We start from the raw sequence: 18,620 nt of genomic DNA on the forward strand, positions 1-18,620 counted from the left end.
TAAAAATATCTCCTTTCTAATCCAAACTTTCCCACCTGTATTACTATTTTATGCAAATAACTGCTAAATACAGTGAAACAGAAGACCAACCAGAGAGCAAGGCAATGTTACTACTTGGACTTTGATGTTTACCATGTTCATGAAAGACACATGCTCACTGTGGGACTGCTGGCAAACTAATTTATCCACATAGAGTAGCAGAAATACTATCTTTTTATCAAGCTTGAAGAGAAAAAGAAAGAAAATCACTGCTTTCTGTTATATACCTGCCAAAGTCTACCAAAGTTGGCACAAGCAAATTGAGATGAAACAGAGAGATATTGAAATACAAAGCACTGAACTTTGATATTGCCTCATTATAAAATTAAACCTTATTCATAATAGCATTACAACTCCTTCCTTTCATACAGTATATAACTTCTTTATATCACCTCCTCTCATACAGTTTTCTATTTTATTTGCTCTAATCAAGCATAGTCTAGGGATCAAAGCTGAGGGAACTGGGACTGTTTAGCCTGGAGAAAAGGAGGCTGAGGGGAGACCTCATCGCTCTCTACAACTACCTGAAAGGAGGTTGTAGCGAGGTGGGTGTTGGTCTCTTCTCCGAAGTAACAAGCGATAGGACGAGAGGAAATGGCCTCAAGTTGCACCAGGGGAGCTTTAGATCAGATATGAGGAAAAACTTCTTCACCGCAAGGGTTGTCAAGCACTGGAACAGGCTGCCCAGGGAAGTGGTGGAGTCACCATCCCTGGAGGTATTTAAAAGACGTGTAGATGAGGCGCTTAGGGACATGGTTTAGTGGGCATGGTGGTGTTGGGTTGACGGTTGGACTCGATGATCTTAGAGGTCTTTTCCAACCTCAATGATTCTATTCTACTCTATTCTATGATTCTTTTAATTATAGCAGGTGGTTCAGCAAATATACTGAACCAAATCACGCTTTTAACATCTGCAGAATTTCAGGACAGATTTCCTGAGCAAAACAAAGGTACTAGGAATTTCATAGCTTCTAGGTAATTGCAGATATTGATGTAATTTTCAAATTCAATACTTTTTCTGAACACTAGGTGTCCTGGAGACCAAAGAAGCTAATAAAACACAACAAAGTGGGAGAGAAGGGGGAAGAGAAAAAACCTGTTTATTCATCCTGTGTCATTGCACATGAAAATATAATTTTAAATGTTGCAATTAGTTGTTGAGAAATTCCTTGTTAATTTCATCTACTAAAAAAAAAAAAATCAGGCAAGAAAATCTCTGAATTTGAAAATTTATGGCAGACTTCTAATTTCAATTAATGCTCACTCATGAAGTGAACACACTTTATAAAGTTGATTTTAAAGCATAGTGTTCAAAGCATTTGATTGAGATCTTAATAAACGCTCAAAAACTTGTAGAGATCTCCACTAATTACGATTCTCCACAGCCCAAGTGCTCTGCTAGATGCATCCCTGTATGGCCAGTCTGATTCCTTGGCCAGTAGGCCAATTTGGTTTGATTTCCTAAGAACATCAGTGAAATGCCAATAATAAAGTTACAACTTGCACACATGCTTTGTCCTTCTTCCAGTACCATTTTTGTTGCTGAAAGAATTAATATGTTACGGTTTTGAATCAATGTACAATTAATTCATCTGCTTAATCATTACATCAATGTACAATTAATTCAGTAGCTTAATCGCTCATTACCGTCCATCAGTCAGAGTTCAGGCCCTCATCTCAAAATTTTTGTATTTGTCCAGTTTTAAACATGCTAGACATTGGCTTTGCTAAGATTATTTTCACACATTCAGGTTAAATACCAGCATATATATTTCAAATTAAGAACTATTAAGCTGTCCCATAACTTTGCAAACTATTTAAATGAAAGAGATTCTGTCTCAAAGAGATTACAGTGTAACATAGAGAAACACAGGTAAGAAAGCAAAAAGTGAAAGTAGTTTAAAACAGATCAAAACAATTAACAAGAGTCATATGAAGCCCTTCTCAGCAATTATTACATTTGTAAGCAAAGACTGAAGTAACTGAAGACGGAAAGAGAAGATACCACAAACATGGTGGTCAAAAGCTAGAAAGGAAGGAATGACAAAGGAAGCCAAGGCAAGAACTGGAAAGTTGCTTAACATATCTTTCTTTATACTGCACATATGTAAACAAATAAAGAAAAAAAATAATTGAAAAAGGGCATCACAGGAATATATAATAGGCTTTCTTTGGTTGATTTTTTTTTTAATTTTTCAGGGATTCTTTTAGCACTGATAACACCAAGCCATTCTAGAACACAAACACAGACTCTCCTGAATTAGCAGCTTTACATTCCAAGGTCATTTAACTCTACATTGCTCATTAAAGTATCCAGAACACAACAGGAAATTTGGTCATATTCCCCTTTTATTTATTGTCCCCTCAGCTTAAAAATCAGTGGAAGAAATAATTTTTAAAAGAGAATTTTTTGTATGTGGGATAATGTCTACAGTAATCACAGAGATTGCTAGTAGCAACAATACATACTGTAAAAAAATTATATACTTCATTGTTAGTGCTTACTTTCATAAAGTACCACATAATAAAATAGTCAATTTGGTATCACAACCAAGCATCCTAATTTTAGTGACTTTTTCAACTCGACACACTCGGAAAGAATACCTGACGTCAGGAACTGTGTTTAAGAGCATAGCTACAGGAGGCTGTACAGAATATTTAGATGTCAGTGTGTGAAAAAAGTAGTCATGCTGTAGAGGAACAGGCCAGGGGCATTCATGTCTCTGAATCACTGCCAGGATCAGCAGATCGTCACTGTTAGGAGGATGTCACTCTTTCTGCACAGCCCTCAACTATCATTTGACATCACTGTAAGAAGGGCAAGACAGTACAATTAAAAACAATGGATTAAAAGAAGACAAGAATGAAATGCAGTTATTGGACCCAAAGAATGGGGTACCTGTATTTTGTGAAAGACGTTTGCCATGCATTTTAGGATCAACTTTTAATTGCCTCAGATTGTTTGCTCTGGTAGCATACACAGGATTTATTACATATTAAAGACATCACTCTACAATAGCGTAAAGTAACCAAAAAGACAAAACCATTATACGATCAGGAATGGGAAGGTTATTTAAATCCTAACTGTATCAGAGACTGAGCTGAAAAAGCTGTTGCCACTTTCAGTAGTGGAGTGTTTGAATTGCCCTGCACTGCCGGAGTGCTATAAGGAGCACCTGAGGCAGGGGAGTTGTGGGGTTTTTTTATTATTGTTAAATCTTAATGTAGGATTACACAGTTTTCCAGAGCCAAGGCACTGAAGATTTCTTTTAATTAAATGCTACTGAAAGATGGTTGTAATTAGACTGGTCTGCACATTAGATTTAGAGCATATAATAAATTCTTACCTTTAGCTAAGCACACAAGCTTATTTACCTGAATGAGGCAAAACTTAGCTTAAAACTGAGAACCTTAATAATCCTAACAATAGATTCTGCTGTTCTATCAATGGCACATGTATGATTACTATCCACATGAATCAAATTAAGCATCAGCTAGCATGCAACTACATTGAGGATTAATATAAGAAAACCCAGACAGGTACAACATACCCAGTTTTTTAAATTTTTTTTGTATAATATGAATTTGGACTTTCTGATAATGCCAACACAGTGCTTATCTGAACTAAACAGAAAGACAGTGTAGGTCCACCTAAGGAATTATAAATCTAATGAATTGTAAGATGATAATATTATTGGGAAAGACAATCAATAGCAAAATCATTGTGAATGCAATTTTATGTTTGTTTAGGAACAATTTACATGCTGATTTTTTTAAGGCAGCAAACTTACTGTGATGATATTGATTTCTTACATATTTTCTCCTACCAATACAAAACTAATTAACACGTAAGCTTCTTAACCTATTAGCTACTCTTACTCAAAGTTTACTTATTGTTTAAGTACCAAGAAAAATCCTTTCAGTTTTATTAAAGTTCACTTACCTGAAAAGTATAAAACCGGGTCCCATTAGGAGGGTGCACTTTAGGAGAGGCAGAGACAGCGTTCATATCCGAGAATATCATTTCTGGTCACACACACCATACAATCCACAGAGAGCTACAGATGCAGAGTAGAGTGCTAAGCTCGGAGATAAATCCTTTCATACATTTAGGGAGGCAATCGTACCAAATGCAGTCTGCCCCATTCGTTCAGATGTATAGTGACAGCGCTTTGAATTCCCCACTCCTACATCTGTGAGCTAAACTGTAAGGTCATCGCTCCCGGACCTCTAGCTCAGCTAGCCCTTCAAAATATGCACAATGAATAAAAATTAGAAATGCCGAAGAAAAGAGAGCTAGAACCTACAGTACATGGAGCTTGTGCAGAATCTGGCAACGCTTTGGACCTGCCCATCTGTTCTCAGTGATAATCACCTCCCTCCACCACAGCCTTGCAAAGTGATTATGCTAAGCGTCCCAGTTAACCAATAAAACACAGTTTCATTTCAAGCAAGCATGCACAGTGAAAAACAGAGGACCTCTTCTGACTAACCTGAAGCATGCCTTGTGTTCAGTTTATAGCTGTATTTGATAACAATGATAATTTTATCATTTCAGTTGCTGATAGCTACGTTAACACATACCAACTTGCTTTAAATAACACGAAGGTGTTTTTTTTTCTGTTTTGACTGTCTTGTCTAGATAAAAGAAACAGTATCTTGCTCTCCAAATCAGTATTTGTTATATTTCTTTTTTTTTTGGTGCTACTACAGACTGCAAATAGTGGGAAATAAATATTTGTAAGACTGTTTACAGAGCTACATACAGTTTGAATACAATACACATTACAAGCCTCTCTGTTCTCATTCTTGTCTAACTCTTTTTTCTCATCTTCAGTCTGAACCTCTCTTTAGGAAAGGTTTACCTAACATTACTAAGTATAAGGTTGAAATTCTATTCTGAGCCTTACTGTGCTTCACAAAGCTAGAGACCTACAGCTTAGCTCATTAGCTATACACAATACCTTTTTAAAAAGTTATTTTTTAAGGTTGATAATACTTGCAAACACCTGCACTGAACATCCCAAAAGCATTCACTGCATTTTTCTTCACACACAGATCATTTGAACTACATAAAGACATTAAAGAAATGAATATTCAAAGAACTTGATACCTTTTAGCAACAAAAAATAAGTGTTCCATTTACAAAAATTGGAAAGTAGGGTTTCAGTAAAGGGTAAAAAATGTAAAGTGGTTGGAAAACTAACTTTACGTGTTCTGTCAAGCACTCTGTATTTTATTCATAAGGTTTAAAGAGAGACAGAGAAACCACTTAAGAAATGGTACTTTCAAAATGAAACTTGTCAAAAATCTAAAAGCCTGGTGAGTTGCCAGGCTGCCTCTGTTTTTTATTCTGTTTTATCTTAATGATTTTAGCAGCTGAATATAGTACAGCTTCTAAAGTAAAATGACTGTGAAAGGAGTTGGGATAGATGCAGAGATGTCTGTCTGTTTAAGTGTGTATGCCAGTGTGGTGCATACCACAATAATCATATTTTGTAAGCCAAAGAGAAAAAATCCTCTTAGATCCTAGTCAAGTCTAACAATGTCTTACAATTACCATGATATTGCTTCTATAACATTTACTGAATCAAAGCAAAAATACTGTCTGGAACATTTTCTTGAGACCTAGATTTCAGATTACAGATTATTCTCCCCTCTTTGAGTTCTCTTCCAGAAGATCTAGATGCTGGTATTAGCAAAGGGGTCCCTCAACTGGTCAAAGGAAAGATACCAGATTGTTGGTAATTTGAGTATAGAACCTTTTATTCTGAGTTGATACTTTCTCCTTTATAATCTACCTACCAAACGTGCTATTTCCATGCAGTGCAATGAATAAAGTTTCTTTTATGGATACTTAAGATCATTTGCCCTGAAAGATGACAGCAATTTACCTCTTAGTTTCCTCACCAAATGCATAATTTGAAGAATTCATGTGCAAAATCCCACGTACATTTCTCCAAGACAATTACTTTCACTACTAAATAGCTGTACCTATTAGTTTGAACTTCTCTTGCTTCAACTTTCACAAATTTTAATCCTCGTTTCTACGAGGGATATAGGAAACTCAGTTCATCTTCCCATATTGGCATTTGCTAAACCTTAAGCTAGTTCATTCCTAAAAAAATATTGCCAACATCTTTAAGAAATGGTCAATACTAAAGTTAAACGTAAGTGCTCTAGTGACAGTCTCAATAATACCTTCCACAATCATAACACTATTGCTGTATTTTGACTGGCTAGTTCCCGAGGACTGCACATCTTCTAGCTGCAGCCATCCACTGGGAGCTCTTATTGGGATCACTGTCTACCATGACTTAGCTGCCCATTATTTTGAAAAAATTACTGCTTTTCAAAATACTGCTCCCGATCTTTTATCTGTTGTTTTGGCTTTCCTGCTTAGGTGAAGCAATTTGCACTTAAAAAACCCAACAACAACAACAACCAAAAAACCCAGCAACCCCCCCTCCCCCTGCATTAAGTTCCAATAAACACATCTCCCTAGATCTGGAGAGAAGGCATGGCATTATAACTGTTGTTCTGTCTCCACTAACTTTTACCTCATGTGAAAAAGCTCCCAGTAATGACTATAAATTTTCTTTTAGCTCACTGCGAAACAGGTCAACACCACGTTCTTGCATGACCCTCATGGAATCAGAACGTAATTTTGATGTAACACTCAAACAGCTTGAAAACATTTGTGTAAAACAGCGTTTTTCTGAAAAACATGAAACCAGCCTCCTCTCAGGAATCAGTCAGAGTATAGGTAAATTCAGTAAAGTATGAAATGATGCATGGCAGAATACGTGTTCACAATTACAGAGAGAGACAGTCACATTTCAGAAAAGCCAGCAGCCCCAACGCTGGGATTCAGCAGTCTCCTCGGAACAAGGAGCTGAAACCAGGTCTCCCATGTCTAATTGAATGCCACAACCACTAAGCCGGGTATCAAGCAACACGGCCTGAAAGCGAGCAGAAACTGGAACAGAATAAAGGAAACCGAGCAGACCCAACAGGACCAACAGAGAAACAGACCTACAGAGCATGACTACAGCTCAGTGGTAGAAGTGCTCACAAAGGATGTAATCCCAGTTCAAATACTTGCTCCAATGAGTCTTCCAATGAATGATTTAATTATTCCATGAAGTGAAAGAGTTGTAGTGGAGGAAAAAAAAAATCTTCTGTATTAAAAGAAAAGAAATCCTACATGTTTAAAAGTATGAGATGTGGCTCCTGAGATGGCATTTAGTTCCAATTACTTTTGAATGTATGAGTTACCAAGCTCTGAATCTATATGTGTTATGTGGACTTTGCATTTTAATTAGATAACCCTCTCCAAAACTTTCAGTGTGGTATAATTTTTTTTAAAATACTAGTATTCTTTTTTGATGTGTAGCCTACCATTTTTTATAGTAGATACAAAAATGTAGATATATGTTGATATATGTAGATATGTAGATACATATGTATTAAAAACCCACTAAGTTACACATCAAAAAAGAAGGAATATATATCTATATATGTATCTCTCTCTCTCTCTCTCTCTCAGACCATTATGTGAAGTACTTTGAAAATTCATGGACACCAATACAAAAACTTGCATCTCTGACTGCAGAGACAAGATGCACTTCTTTAAATTGACAAACACACTTAGCTTTTTAATATGCTAGTGCTTGTGTGATATAGTGTCTCTTCAGAATATGTAGTGCAATAGAAAAGCAGATGTTTTGAGTTAAGATTTAAATCACCAGCTCTTATTAAATTAGGTGAGTAATTATCCAGAAACATGGACTTTATATCACATACTGTTCTCATTTCTGTCTCTATCAGGGAAAACCATGTTAAAGAAACATGCCTTCCTCCAGGAGCGGTGAGAGTGTGTGATTACTGGAACATTAGAGAGCTTTCACTTTAAACCTAGACCACATCACCTCTACTTCACAGACTCACAGAAACCCTACTAAGCTTTGAAAATCTACAATACTGTACTTGAATTGATGTTTCTTTAATATCTGCTGTTGTAGACATCAATATAGAGGGAGTTTCATATAATACATTACTCATCTGGCTAAAATTCCCTGAATTTGCTTTAAACTGAAAACTGTTAATGTTTAAAGAGTTCTGATCTCCAACGATTAGTGGCTGAAAAGATGTTAAACCTTCACCACAGTTCAGACAAAAAACATTCAAATTGCGTATCAAATTGCAATGAATATCTTCATAAAGTCACACATCACACCTAATTGTTCTCCATATCCAAATTAATTTACAATTCCTTTTAGCTCATTTAATGAAGTTCTACACCAAAAGTATTTCCATTTTTTCCATCAAAAAAGCAACACAAAAACATATTATCTGACAAATGAATATACTTTAAAGAATGTATAAAACTCCTACATATCAAGTTTCAGAAACTAACCTTTCCTAGCTGGTATAGCTCCCAGAAAGTGAAGTGGGAGGGAGAATTAAGGAAAAGGAAACATAGTACAAGGAAGTTTTTGCTCCCTTTCAGCCTTTTGATACAAACAGAAAACCCTTTTAGAATGGAAGACTTGTAGAAATAGATCAGTTTACCTTATTGATAAATAAAGCCTGTTATTCATCCTGTTTCTGTAATTAAGAGCTGATTATCAACATTTTCCATCATTGTGCTTTGTTGCTTTGTATCTTGAATACACAAATACCAATGCTTGTCAGGGAAGCGTGTCTTACAAGAGCAAGTGCTGGTGCCAAGTCAGTATGCACTTAGGAGCCTTATTTCAACCTCAAATGTAAGGATTTGTGTAACCTATGAAGGCAAGCAAACTGCAGAACAAAATATCTTCTGTTAGCTATATAAACTGTATGTCAGCAATAGTAAAGGGTAAAACATGTCCAAACAGGTGTATCCTGTACAATGGCTTCCCTTTCAAGCACAAGAACAATGACCGAAGCTTTCAGAGGAAATGCCAGTATGAATGTAATTCCTTTTTGAAGTACCCTTGCTTTGTTGCATATACTGGGGCATTTTACCAAGTATTGCAATTATTTTGAAAAAACAGTCAACATCAACTAATCAACTTCAAACTCTCATAACCATTTCTCTTTTAAATGGCAAACTTCAGAATTCATTTTTCTAACACTAACTATATGCTATAAAAGGTCAATAAAATTAAAATCACTGATTCAATATCTAAGTGAGTTTATGAATAGAGGAGCTAATCCAGAATACATTTTCTACAACCTATGCAGTCCATAATCAACAATCATCAAATGCAACCACAACGCAAATAAGTCCAAAAGACACAATGCCAGATTTTGCAATTTGTTTCCTTGGGCAGAAGCAAAATTTCCCTTCCTTTTGTACATTCTGGACAGGCAATTGTTGACCACAGCTAGGACTCTTGGCAGCAGTGGCCTACAATATTCTGGTCATCACAGGTGTGAGAAATTAATTCTCACACTCTCAAGACCTATTGATTAAACAGTTCTATATCTGACCCCCTTTCCACATGGTTCAACAAAGCTGGGATGAAGTATCCAAAGTACCATTCTGTTTTTCTTCAAGTACTTCAACACCTCAGCACTGGATCTGTGTTTCCCCTATGTAACTTGACCATCACTAAATCAAGATTATACACAGAAGCTTATTAGGTAACTGAAATGAACCTGATATAAACACTGTTTTCATCTATTTTTAAGTTATGTGTTGATGACAGTGACTCACTGAGTGAATCTAAAAAAGAAACTGAATGAAAACACAGCGCTTGAATATAGAGAAGTGTTCTGGACATTGAGCATAATGTGAGAGTTAAAGGAGGAGAGGATGGCAGAGGTGCAAGAATGTGTAATGAAACAAAACAACAAAAAATTGAGGGAAGATTTATCTCTGTTCCACTAAGTTGTATCTTACCTGATTTGAAAAGATACATACTTTTCTTTCCTCCACGACTCTTGGGCTTCAACTGCCAAAAGCACAGATATGAAGCTATATTTAGTACACAACCTGTGTCCTCTGCCATTCACTTTTGATGCCACGAATGACTGCATTTCTGTTTTGTAGCATAACCACATATTTCATTGAAAAGTCTAGAGGCCCTTTGGAATTAAAGACACTTTTTAATGTAGAATCATAACAGTGACTGCATTTATGAGTATTTTTTAATAAAATTCCAGTCAAATCTAACATTAACTCTTGATGAATCAAGACCAAAAAATCCAAAATAACGTGATCCCAGATGGTAGGAAAGAAATAATGAAAACAGTCAGCTTGTTATTTCACCCTGCATCATATCACTTAGGTATCACTTTCGGTTTTTACATCCTTTAAGTTGTTTATATTGTAACATTATACACAGTGGTATCACTGTACTTGGCAAAGTAAGAGTCGTTTCTTACCAGTAAATGTAGAATCTAAATCACGTAAATTACTGCAAAGGATCACAGTACATTAAGGATGAGAGAAATTATGAAAGAACATAAGAGATGATAATCATTGCCTATGTATCATCCTCAGCAGAGAGGCTTTTTCTTTTTAAGTGAACATCTTACATTATGTGCCTCATCATGAGGTTAAAAATAGGATGAGGGCCTATGATGGAAAAACAAAAGAAGATACAAATTTGAGATAACGTGTTCAAGCACTACAACTTAGCAGAGCTCACTATGAATAGATATCCTCTCTAACCTGCCTCCCCTCCCTTCAAAAAATATTTTTTCTTCCTAATGGTATGTCGTGGTTTAACCTCACTCAGCAACTAAGCACCACAGAGGTGCTCGCTCACCCTCCCCACCCCCAGTGGGATGAGGGAGAGAATCAGAAGAGCAAAAGTAAGAAAACTCATGGGTTGAGATAAGAAAAGTTTAATACTTGAATTATTATTATTATTGTTGTTGTTACTACAATAATAATAAATTGTCATGAAAAGTGAAACAATGAGAGAGAGAGAGAAAAAAAAACAAAAAACCCAGGGAAAGAAAAAAAAATGATGCAACTGCTCACCACCCACCGGCCGATGCCCAGCCAGTCCCCAAGCAGCGATCGCTGACCCCCGGCCAGCTTTCCCCACAGTTTATATACTGAGCATGACGTCACATGGTATGGAATGTCCCTTTGGCCAGTTTGGGTCAACTGTCCTGGCTGTGCCCCCTCCCAGCTTCTTGTGCACCTCCAGCCTTCTCAGTCGGTAGAGCATGGGAAGCTGAAAAGCACTACTTAGCAACAGCTAAAACATCAGTGTGTTATCAACATTGTTCTCATCTTAAATCCAAAACACAGCACTGTACCAGCTACTAGGAAGGAAATTAACTCTATCCCAGCCAAAACCAGGACACGGTATTATTTTATTCATTTTCATTCTATTCATTTATTTTATACCAATTCTGCACTCTTTACATACACTGAGATGCACACTGTTCCACAAGTATAAAAACTATTCAGAGAGTAAACCACTAATGAAAATGAGTAGCAGAATTATATCTAGAAGATAAAGGCTGTCAGGAAAGCTTGTGCCAAGGCAATTGTCTTTGTCATTTATTTCTATTTCTGCTCCAGCTGGAAAATATCTTTTGTCTTAATGAGTGATGCAAGTTGCTAAACTGGTCCTTTGAGTAAGAACTTAAAGAACTGAATCAAAAGCTAAAATTCGCAACTGCTTAGTTCCATATTTTACATGGGAACTGGGAATACTCACTTGAGTTAGGATTGTGGATATCAGTAGGCCTTTGCAGAAGAAGGTCTGTTTGTTTTCTTTCTCGATTAAAATTTCATAATTTTTCCATTGTGTCAGTGAAAATATTTCTGAATGAAATGAATATAAACTGGAGAAACATGAATAACCAGAATAAAACCCATAAAACTGCATAATCATGCCTTCTTTCACATTGTGCAAGAATTGAAATATTACTGATATTCTAACAAAATTCCTGAAAACAGATTTAGCCTAGTAGCTTTTCTGTCCTGAAGGTAACTAGAGCAATGATTCTGAATGGGATTACAAGCCTTGGAATTGGAATCTGCTAAAGGACTGTTAAAGGAAACAATATGTACATCATACTTCCAAAAGCAGTAATTAATTCGGTTGTTTAATTGAAGACATCTTTCATCTAATTTTCAAGGATGCTCAGTCTTTGAATAGCCTCCCTAAGTCCCTTCAGCCCTGCTGATGCTGTTATATGCCATTTTGAGCATCAGGTCTCACTGTTGTACACGTAACAGGCCAGATACTTGGAGCGACTGAGCAAGTTTGACAATGTCAGACCTGTTGCTCCAACTCTATTCACAAAATGTAGTCTTCTACAGACGACGCAAAATTCCCATTTATAGCTAAAGACAAGCAATTAAACCTTCTAATGCTTTTTCTTCTTTAAGTACATACCACAAATCAGTAATAACATATTAGCTTGAAAAGACGTCAAGACTTCGCTATAGTGCACATCTCATCATTGTCATACATACAGCCTTATAAAGATAAGCGGTCATGGTAGAAAGCAGAAACTGTCTCTTATAAAATGTATCCTATTTCTTCTGCACTTGTCCTTAACCTCTTGATGTCATTTTCCCTTTCAAAAGTGTAGTGGGAGTGTTTGTGTCTCCAATACTGTCTAAAATCATCTTTCCAACACAGAAAAGATATGGGTTTCTAAAACAAAACAGTCAATACTGTCCTGAGGGCAAATGGCTGTTCCAGCTCTTGACTCAGCAGACTTTCATTTCCCCTTAAGCTATTATAAAAATATAGAACAATCCAGCAACTGTATACCTATTAAGTAGAAGCAAACGTTGCATTTTTCTGGGAAGAAAATTATGATATGCAAATACAGTTGAAAGATACTTTTCCAGTGCTAGGAAATGTGAATTCAAATAAAACTAAATATTTTTGATTTTTTATTTCCTTCGTAATTCAGACTTGGGCAACCATAGAATATGCTGTGCTGATTAATGCTGATTTAATGTTGATTTTCAATTATCCTATTTATCTTTCTGAAAATTCTGAAAGAAAAGTTAAAAGGCAACAATATAAAACCACCATTTTCCTAACCCTTGGGCTGAACGGCTTCAAAACATGCTAAATCCTGAAAAAGGACTTTCCAAGTCTTAATCTTCACAATAGCCACCTTTATTCTTTATTAAACATGTTTTGAAAAAAAAAGTTGATAGGATATTAAGTAAGATAGTATTTATAGGACATAGAAAAAATAAAAGTATTTTTTATTTCCTTTCTGCATTCAGTCTGGATGACATAAAAAGAGAAAAAAAATTCCCTTCAATATTCATCATGCAAGTGACTAAGCAGCATTACTCATGATTTATCTTGCCATGCATCTAAAAAGTGCCATAAACTTATAAGCAGTGTAATGTATATGTTCTTGTTCTTAACATTCTTACGGCTTAATCTATATGTCTAGCTAGAAAATTGAGATGGAGATGGATCGATAATTAACAAATGTGTGTGCCAATATTAATTGAAGAAAGAACTGTTGTCATTAAAGATCACAGTCTAAAAACATACACTTGGACTGGATGGTCAGGAAAAATAGCTACTTGACAAAAGCATAAAAATGTAGTCAAATCTAAATTAAACACTGTGATACTGACACAGTACTGCTCTCATCTTTAAACAAAATCTTGTCCCTTCTGCGTGGTAGCAGATGACTACTGCCTGGTGTGCTGCACTCACAGCTCATTCTGAAAATGCTGAAAGCCTACTGGTAAGACTATAAAGATGCTAGATCAAAAGAAGAGCGTTACTCATAGACAGAGAGCCTCAGGTGGAGAGGTACCAGGTGGGAAGCTGAGAATTATGTGGCTGTTACTGAGCAAGGCCTACATCCCCACATTGGAAGCTCCTTGCCAATGTATGTAAGGTAGCTTTTCCATTTCTTTCTTTCAAGGAAGCAATGGCAGGAATGAGCATCAGCGTCTTCTGGTGGGCTTTATTTGCAGCGTAAGTGCCAGTGTCTCTGTGCGTTACCACAGGCTCCCTTTAAAGTCAATAAAGACAGGCACTTTCAAGGGGCACTGCTTCTGCCCTATTTTAGATGTCTATTTTAGTCTGAGATGAATCACACCACCGAGGTGGGAGGCAGTAAAGACAGAAATGCCTACGCTGTAGATGTCTGAAGTTAGGTGCAGTGAATCCTACCCTAGGAGCCTGAACTGAATGTTAAACAAGTCATCAAAATATGACAAGAAAATATTATAATCATGGACAAAAAACCCCCACCACTGATTAAGTACACCTGAGGGAAATTTACTATTAGAAATAACTATTCCTATAATTATGTGAAACAAAAACAAAACCACACAAACCTGAAAATAGCTTTCCGTACTTTCCTAAAACAAATTATGTGAAAAGCAACATCCGCAGCAACAAATTCACAGTTACATCCAGATTCAGTCTGCTGTTATAATCACATGCAAGATTAACATCCCAGACTAAGATACAGAACATTATGGAGCACGGCAAATTAACTGCAATATTATTCACGCTTTATAAAAGGAGATATTGTGACATAAACAAGTTAAATCACATCTACAAGGTTAAATAACATAGCAACCTCAGTCCAGGCAGTTTCTAATTCTTAGTACTATATCTGTGCTTATTTCATGTTCACTGCAGCATGAACATGTCTCTTGTGTACAATAAATATACATTTATTACGATTCAAGACTCAGAATTTTGTTTAGAATTTCATACAGTATCAAGCAGCTTTAAATTTTGATAAGTGTCAAGTAGTGGCAATGTTAATTAATATGTTCTTAAGGTGGCATAAGAAATCCTTAAAAAATTGTAGAGCACCAGACAGATAATGAACTTAAGATGTATATAAAATATATGCACCTATGGCTAATAGAATAATAAAATCACAGTATTTGTCATGTGTAGAAAATTTTCCTAATTGAAGTGCATTAGGAAGAATTTTCATTTGAAAAAAAAAATGGCACAAGCCAACCACAGATTTAACCTGCATTATCCATATAAAACTTTAGTCCTTTCCTGAGTCTGACGTTGTACGTATTCTCAGCAATACCTTATGGGAAAGATACCCATAGAAAAATTATACACAGAACATAATTTGTTTGATTTCATCAGTTTTAAATTTTTTCGTCTTTCAACTTCATCCACTGGCCTCTATTCTGTTAAGAAAATTAATAGATACATTTGGTGTAGCTCCTCTACAGCAGTTACATCTTACATAAATATGTCATGGTTTACTTCTCCTTTAACCAAACAGTGCTAATCCTGACAGCCTCTCTTCACTTAAAAATTCCTTCTTACCCCTAATCATTTTCACTGTCTGTCTCTACATCTCCAGATAACAGCTTACCATGACAGAATATGTCTTGCCTCTTCTCTGCACATCCAGATGGAAATCAAAAGGAAACATTTTATCTTACTCCTACTCCCGTCCATTTACCAAGACTCCAAACCTCCTAGTTGGCGCATGGAAAACGGCACTCAAATTGCAGTTAACTGTGGTTTGCTAAGATTGAACAACATTACACCTCAGAATAAACAGGTGGCATACAAACCAATTTAGACAAGCACAAACACAAATTGTAACTCAAAGCTTTCGGACACTGACCAAAAAAGACATTTCATTAAACGTCAGAACGGTTTTCTACATTTGCACTCTCTGTTTAACTGAAAAAACTAAGATGACCATGGACGTGGTTTGACAGACAAGCAAGATAGAACAGTTGGGAAAATAAATCACAGATGAGTCAACAATTTAAATAAAACCCGTGATATTACTTTTTAAAAATTTCAAATGACTCATTCATGATTATCTCCCCATAATTTTCCATTACATATACTCCACCTCATAATATCTGAACAGATGAACTTGATTTCTGCTCAAGCTAAACAAGGTATTTTATTGCTTCATACGTCTTTGAACTGTTCACATATTAAATTAACCAGCGAACTCTTCATTTGCTTTACAAGAACCTTGAAAAATTCTTCCTAATTTCTGCAATTTCATTTTTGCAATTAATACATCTAAAAGGTAAAATGGTAAACACTTATTAGAGAACAAAATGCCCATTGTAGAACGCTGAATGCTATCGTTAGATTAAAAATGACATGTTAGATCAAGCTCCATGGTTAAAAATCATCCCTTTTCATGAGGGCTAAAAATAAGCTTTTACTATTATCAATAACTTTCAACAAGCACAAATCTGTTTCATGGATACCCTTTCACAGACTCTTTTTCAGCTCAGTTGTTTCTTGATTCAGTTTAGACAAAGATCATCCTCCTAAGCAATTCCATCCCAAACGTTACTGTGTTTCACTGTTACTGCCCATCTCCGGAGTTGCTATCTGAGTCGCTGGAGACATTAACCGGGCAAGAAAGGGGCAGGCATAACCTGTCAAAGCTAAACCAGAAGAGGTAGCAGAGTTGGCATGGAGGCTGTGACACCTTTAAAGGGGAAAGGAAGGCTATACTTATAGGAGTAAACTAAATGTGCTTGGGAAAGTTTCCAATCGTTGTGGCCACCTGGCACAGAGGAGTACACAAACATGCTAGTCAACTGAAGTGCCCAGAGAGGCTGCATGCAAACTGCTTATTGCGAATGGTCCCTATTCCCAACAGTCCTATTCCCACACCATACTTAGGAATTGCCTGGAAAAAGTGTAAATTAGCGTGAATGAAAAGTGTGCCAGGGTCTGGGCCAACAGATTACTACTACAGATGATTGTGTTTGACCATCCAGGAACATTTCCCAGTACTGTTTGATTTACTAGCATATAAACATGCCAAGCCTTTCCAGAAGGTTTAAAGTTATGGCACATAATAAAAGATTTCATGCATTTCCAGTCTTGCTGTTGAAAATCATTTGGTGTTTAGGGTAATATTTAAAGATAGGATACGAATGATCAATATTAATTAACTATTTCTAAAACTTCAATCAAGATAAATGATACTTGATGCAGTGTAGTAGTTGCATTTTTGACTGAAGAATGCAACGTTGTAATTGGGGAGAGAATGCAGATTGGTACCACATATATGATGGGTATCTTTAATTCATTTCACTCAGTTATCCCTAGCTGTTGATGTAAAACAGCATGTGCTCTGCCTGTATTGTCTATAGCAGATCAATGATTCCTGGCAGCTGTGCTGCCAAGTCTTCAAGGTTCTTTACATGCAAGTCATCTAGAACAAACTTGGCACAAGTTATATTATCTAGACATACTGCAATCATACCTCCTGAATACAGCGTGCACGTAGTCTGAAATAAAGCCTGAGAGAATGGGGAGACGTAAGTTGTCAAAACTTTGCAATTTTTTCTACGCTTATCCGTGTAAAATATTTGGAAGACTCTCCACAGTTAATAATGAAACAGCATGTGAAAGGTGACTCAAGATTCGGGCATGAGTTTACCACGAGCAGCAAACAAGGAGAAACACACACCGAGGTCTCAAACTAAAGCACAAAGCACATGTGTACAGCACAGTTAAAAAACACATGGGAAACATAACAGAAATGCAAAAAATGCAAAGGGACAAAACCCAACAGACAGGCAGGAGAAAAAACCAAAGCAAAACAATACAACACAAGTTACATGGGAGCTGTCAAGAGCTTTGAAAATATCTTGTATTTCAAGCAAATACTTAGAAACTAATATATCCCACTAATCTTCAAAAATGAGAAGATAAAGCAGGAAAGGATACAAATTAAAAAGATAATAGAAGATTTTTTCCTGTTAACGGGAAAACCTGTTTGCAAAGAACCCACAAGAAAAGCCAAACGTAAAAAGATACAAAAAAAACACTGCTCAAGGTTTACTCGTCTTGTAATCAGATGTCAGAACTTGGGTGAATACAGTTAATAATACAGAAATAGAATTGGCCAAAGGAAGTATGTATCTTAAAAGTGTCTTGAAGTTAGATGCAAGTTTCAGTCCTAGAATTGGACAACAGTAGTTCAGTGTGGAAGATAACTGATCTTGGAGAACGTTCAACTTCTGTAATGTAAACTACACGTAAATTTATACAACAATGGGTGTGGTCTAGCCAAGAGGGATCATGTCATAAGCAGACATTCCTAGAAAAGCGTAAGTCTTAGCAATATTGAAAGAGGATGATGATAGTTGAATAAGGTACTAAAGAAACGGCTGAAAAATGTGTCAGTGGAAGACAACATTTGGATCATGTAATAGCCAAGCCAAGGAGCAACACAGCAGATTTGTTGGGCTGGTGGTGGTGGTGTTTTATTTTATTTTTAAGGTGTTGGGCTCAGTTTTAAAACATTTGACCTTATTCTTAAGGAATGAGAGTTTTCTTGAAATAGAGGAGCCAAATTACTAGATGCGATCAAAATGTTTCACATCTCTTCTCAGGCTAAGAAGGTGAAAAATGTTCCTACTCAAGGCATCCTTTGACAACTACTAATTCTTTCAGAATATGTTTGGGTCAAGAAATACCACTTTTTGCAACATCCTAGACAGTAGAAATAGCCCTGCAGAAGCAAAAGTCTATCTCAGTCCTTGGGAGATGCTTCCAGAAGGAAACAAACATACATATGAACCACAACATAACGTTTGAATTCCAAGTTTTGCTATCCTCTTCCATAAAAGATACCATATAGAATCATAG

General features: G+C 36.3%; 1 protein-coding gene across 7 annotated transcripts in view; it reads right to left on the reverse strand.

Moving 5' to 3' along the window:
* The window catches only part of PPFIA2 (PPFI scaffold protein A2), a 356,055-nt gene that overhangs the window by 239,151 nt on the left and 98,284 nt on the right, over positions 1-18,620 (reverse strand). Inside the window, exon 1 of one of the 7 annotated variants that reach the window (XM_076333737.1) lies at positions 3,983-4,402. The exons of 5 other annotated variants lie outside the window; for them this stretch is intronic. In XM_076333737.1, coding sequence (XP_076189852.1) covers positions 3,983-4,063 — 81 coding nt within the window. In that variant the 5' untranslated portion in view covers positions 4,064-4,402. Of the gene's footprint in view, positions 1-3,982; positions 4,403-18,620 lie in introns of those variants that run through there. One more of the 7 variants, XM_076333756.1, reaches the window with a different exon arrangement.

Source organism: Aptenodytes patagonicus, chromosome 1 (genome assembly GCF_965638725.1).
Source record: "Aptenodytes patagonicus chromosome 1, bAptPat1.pri.cur, whole genome shotgun sequence".
Classification (NCBI taxonomy): Eukaryota; Metazoa; Chordata; class Aves; order Sphenisciformes; family Spheniscidae; genus Aptenodytes; species Aptenodytes patagonicus.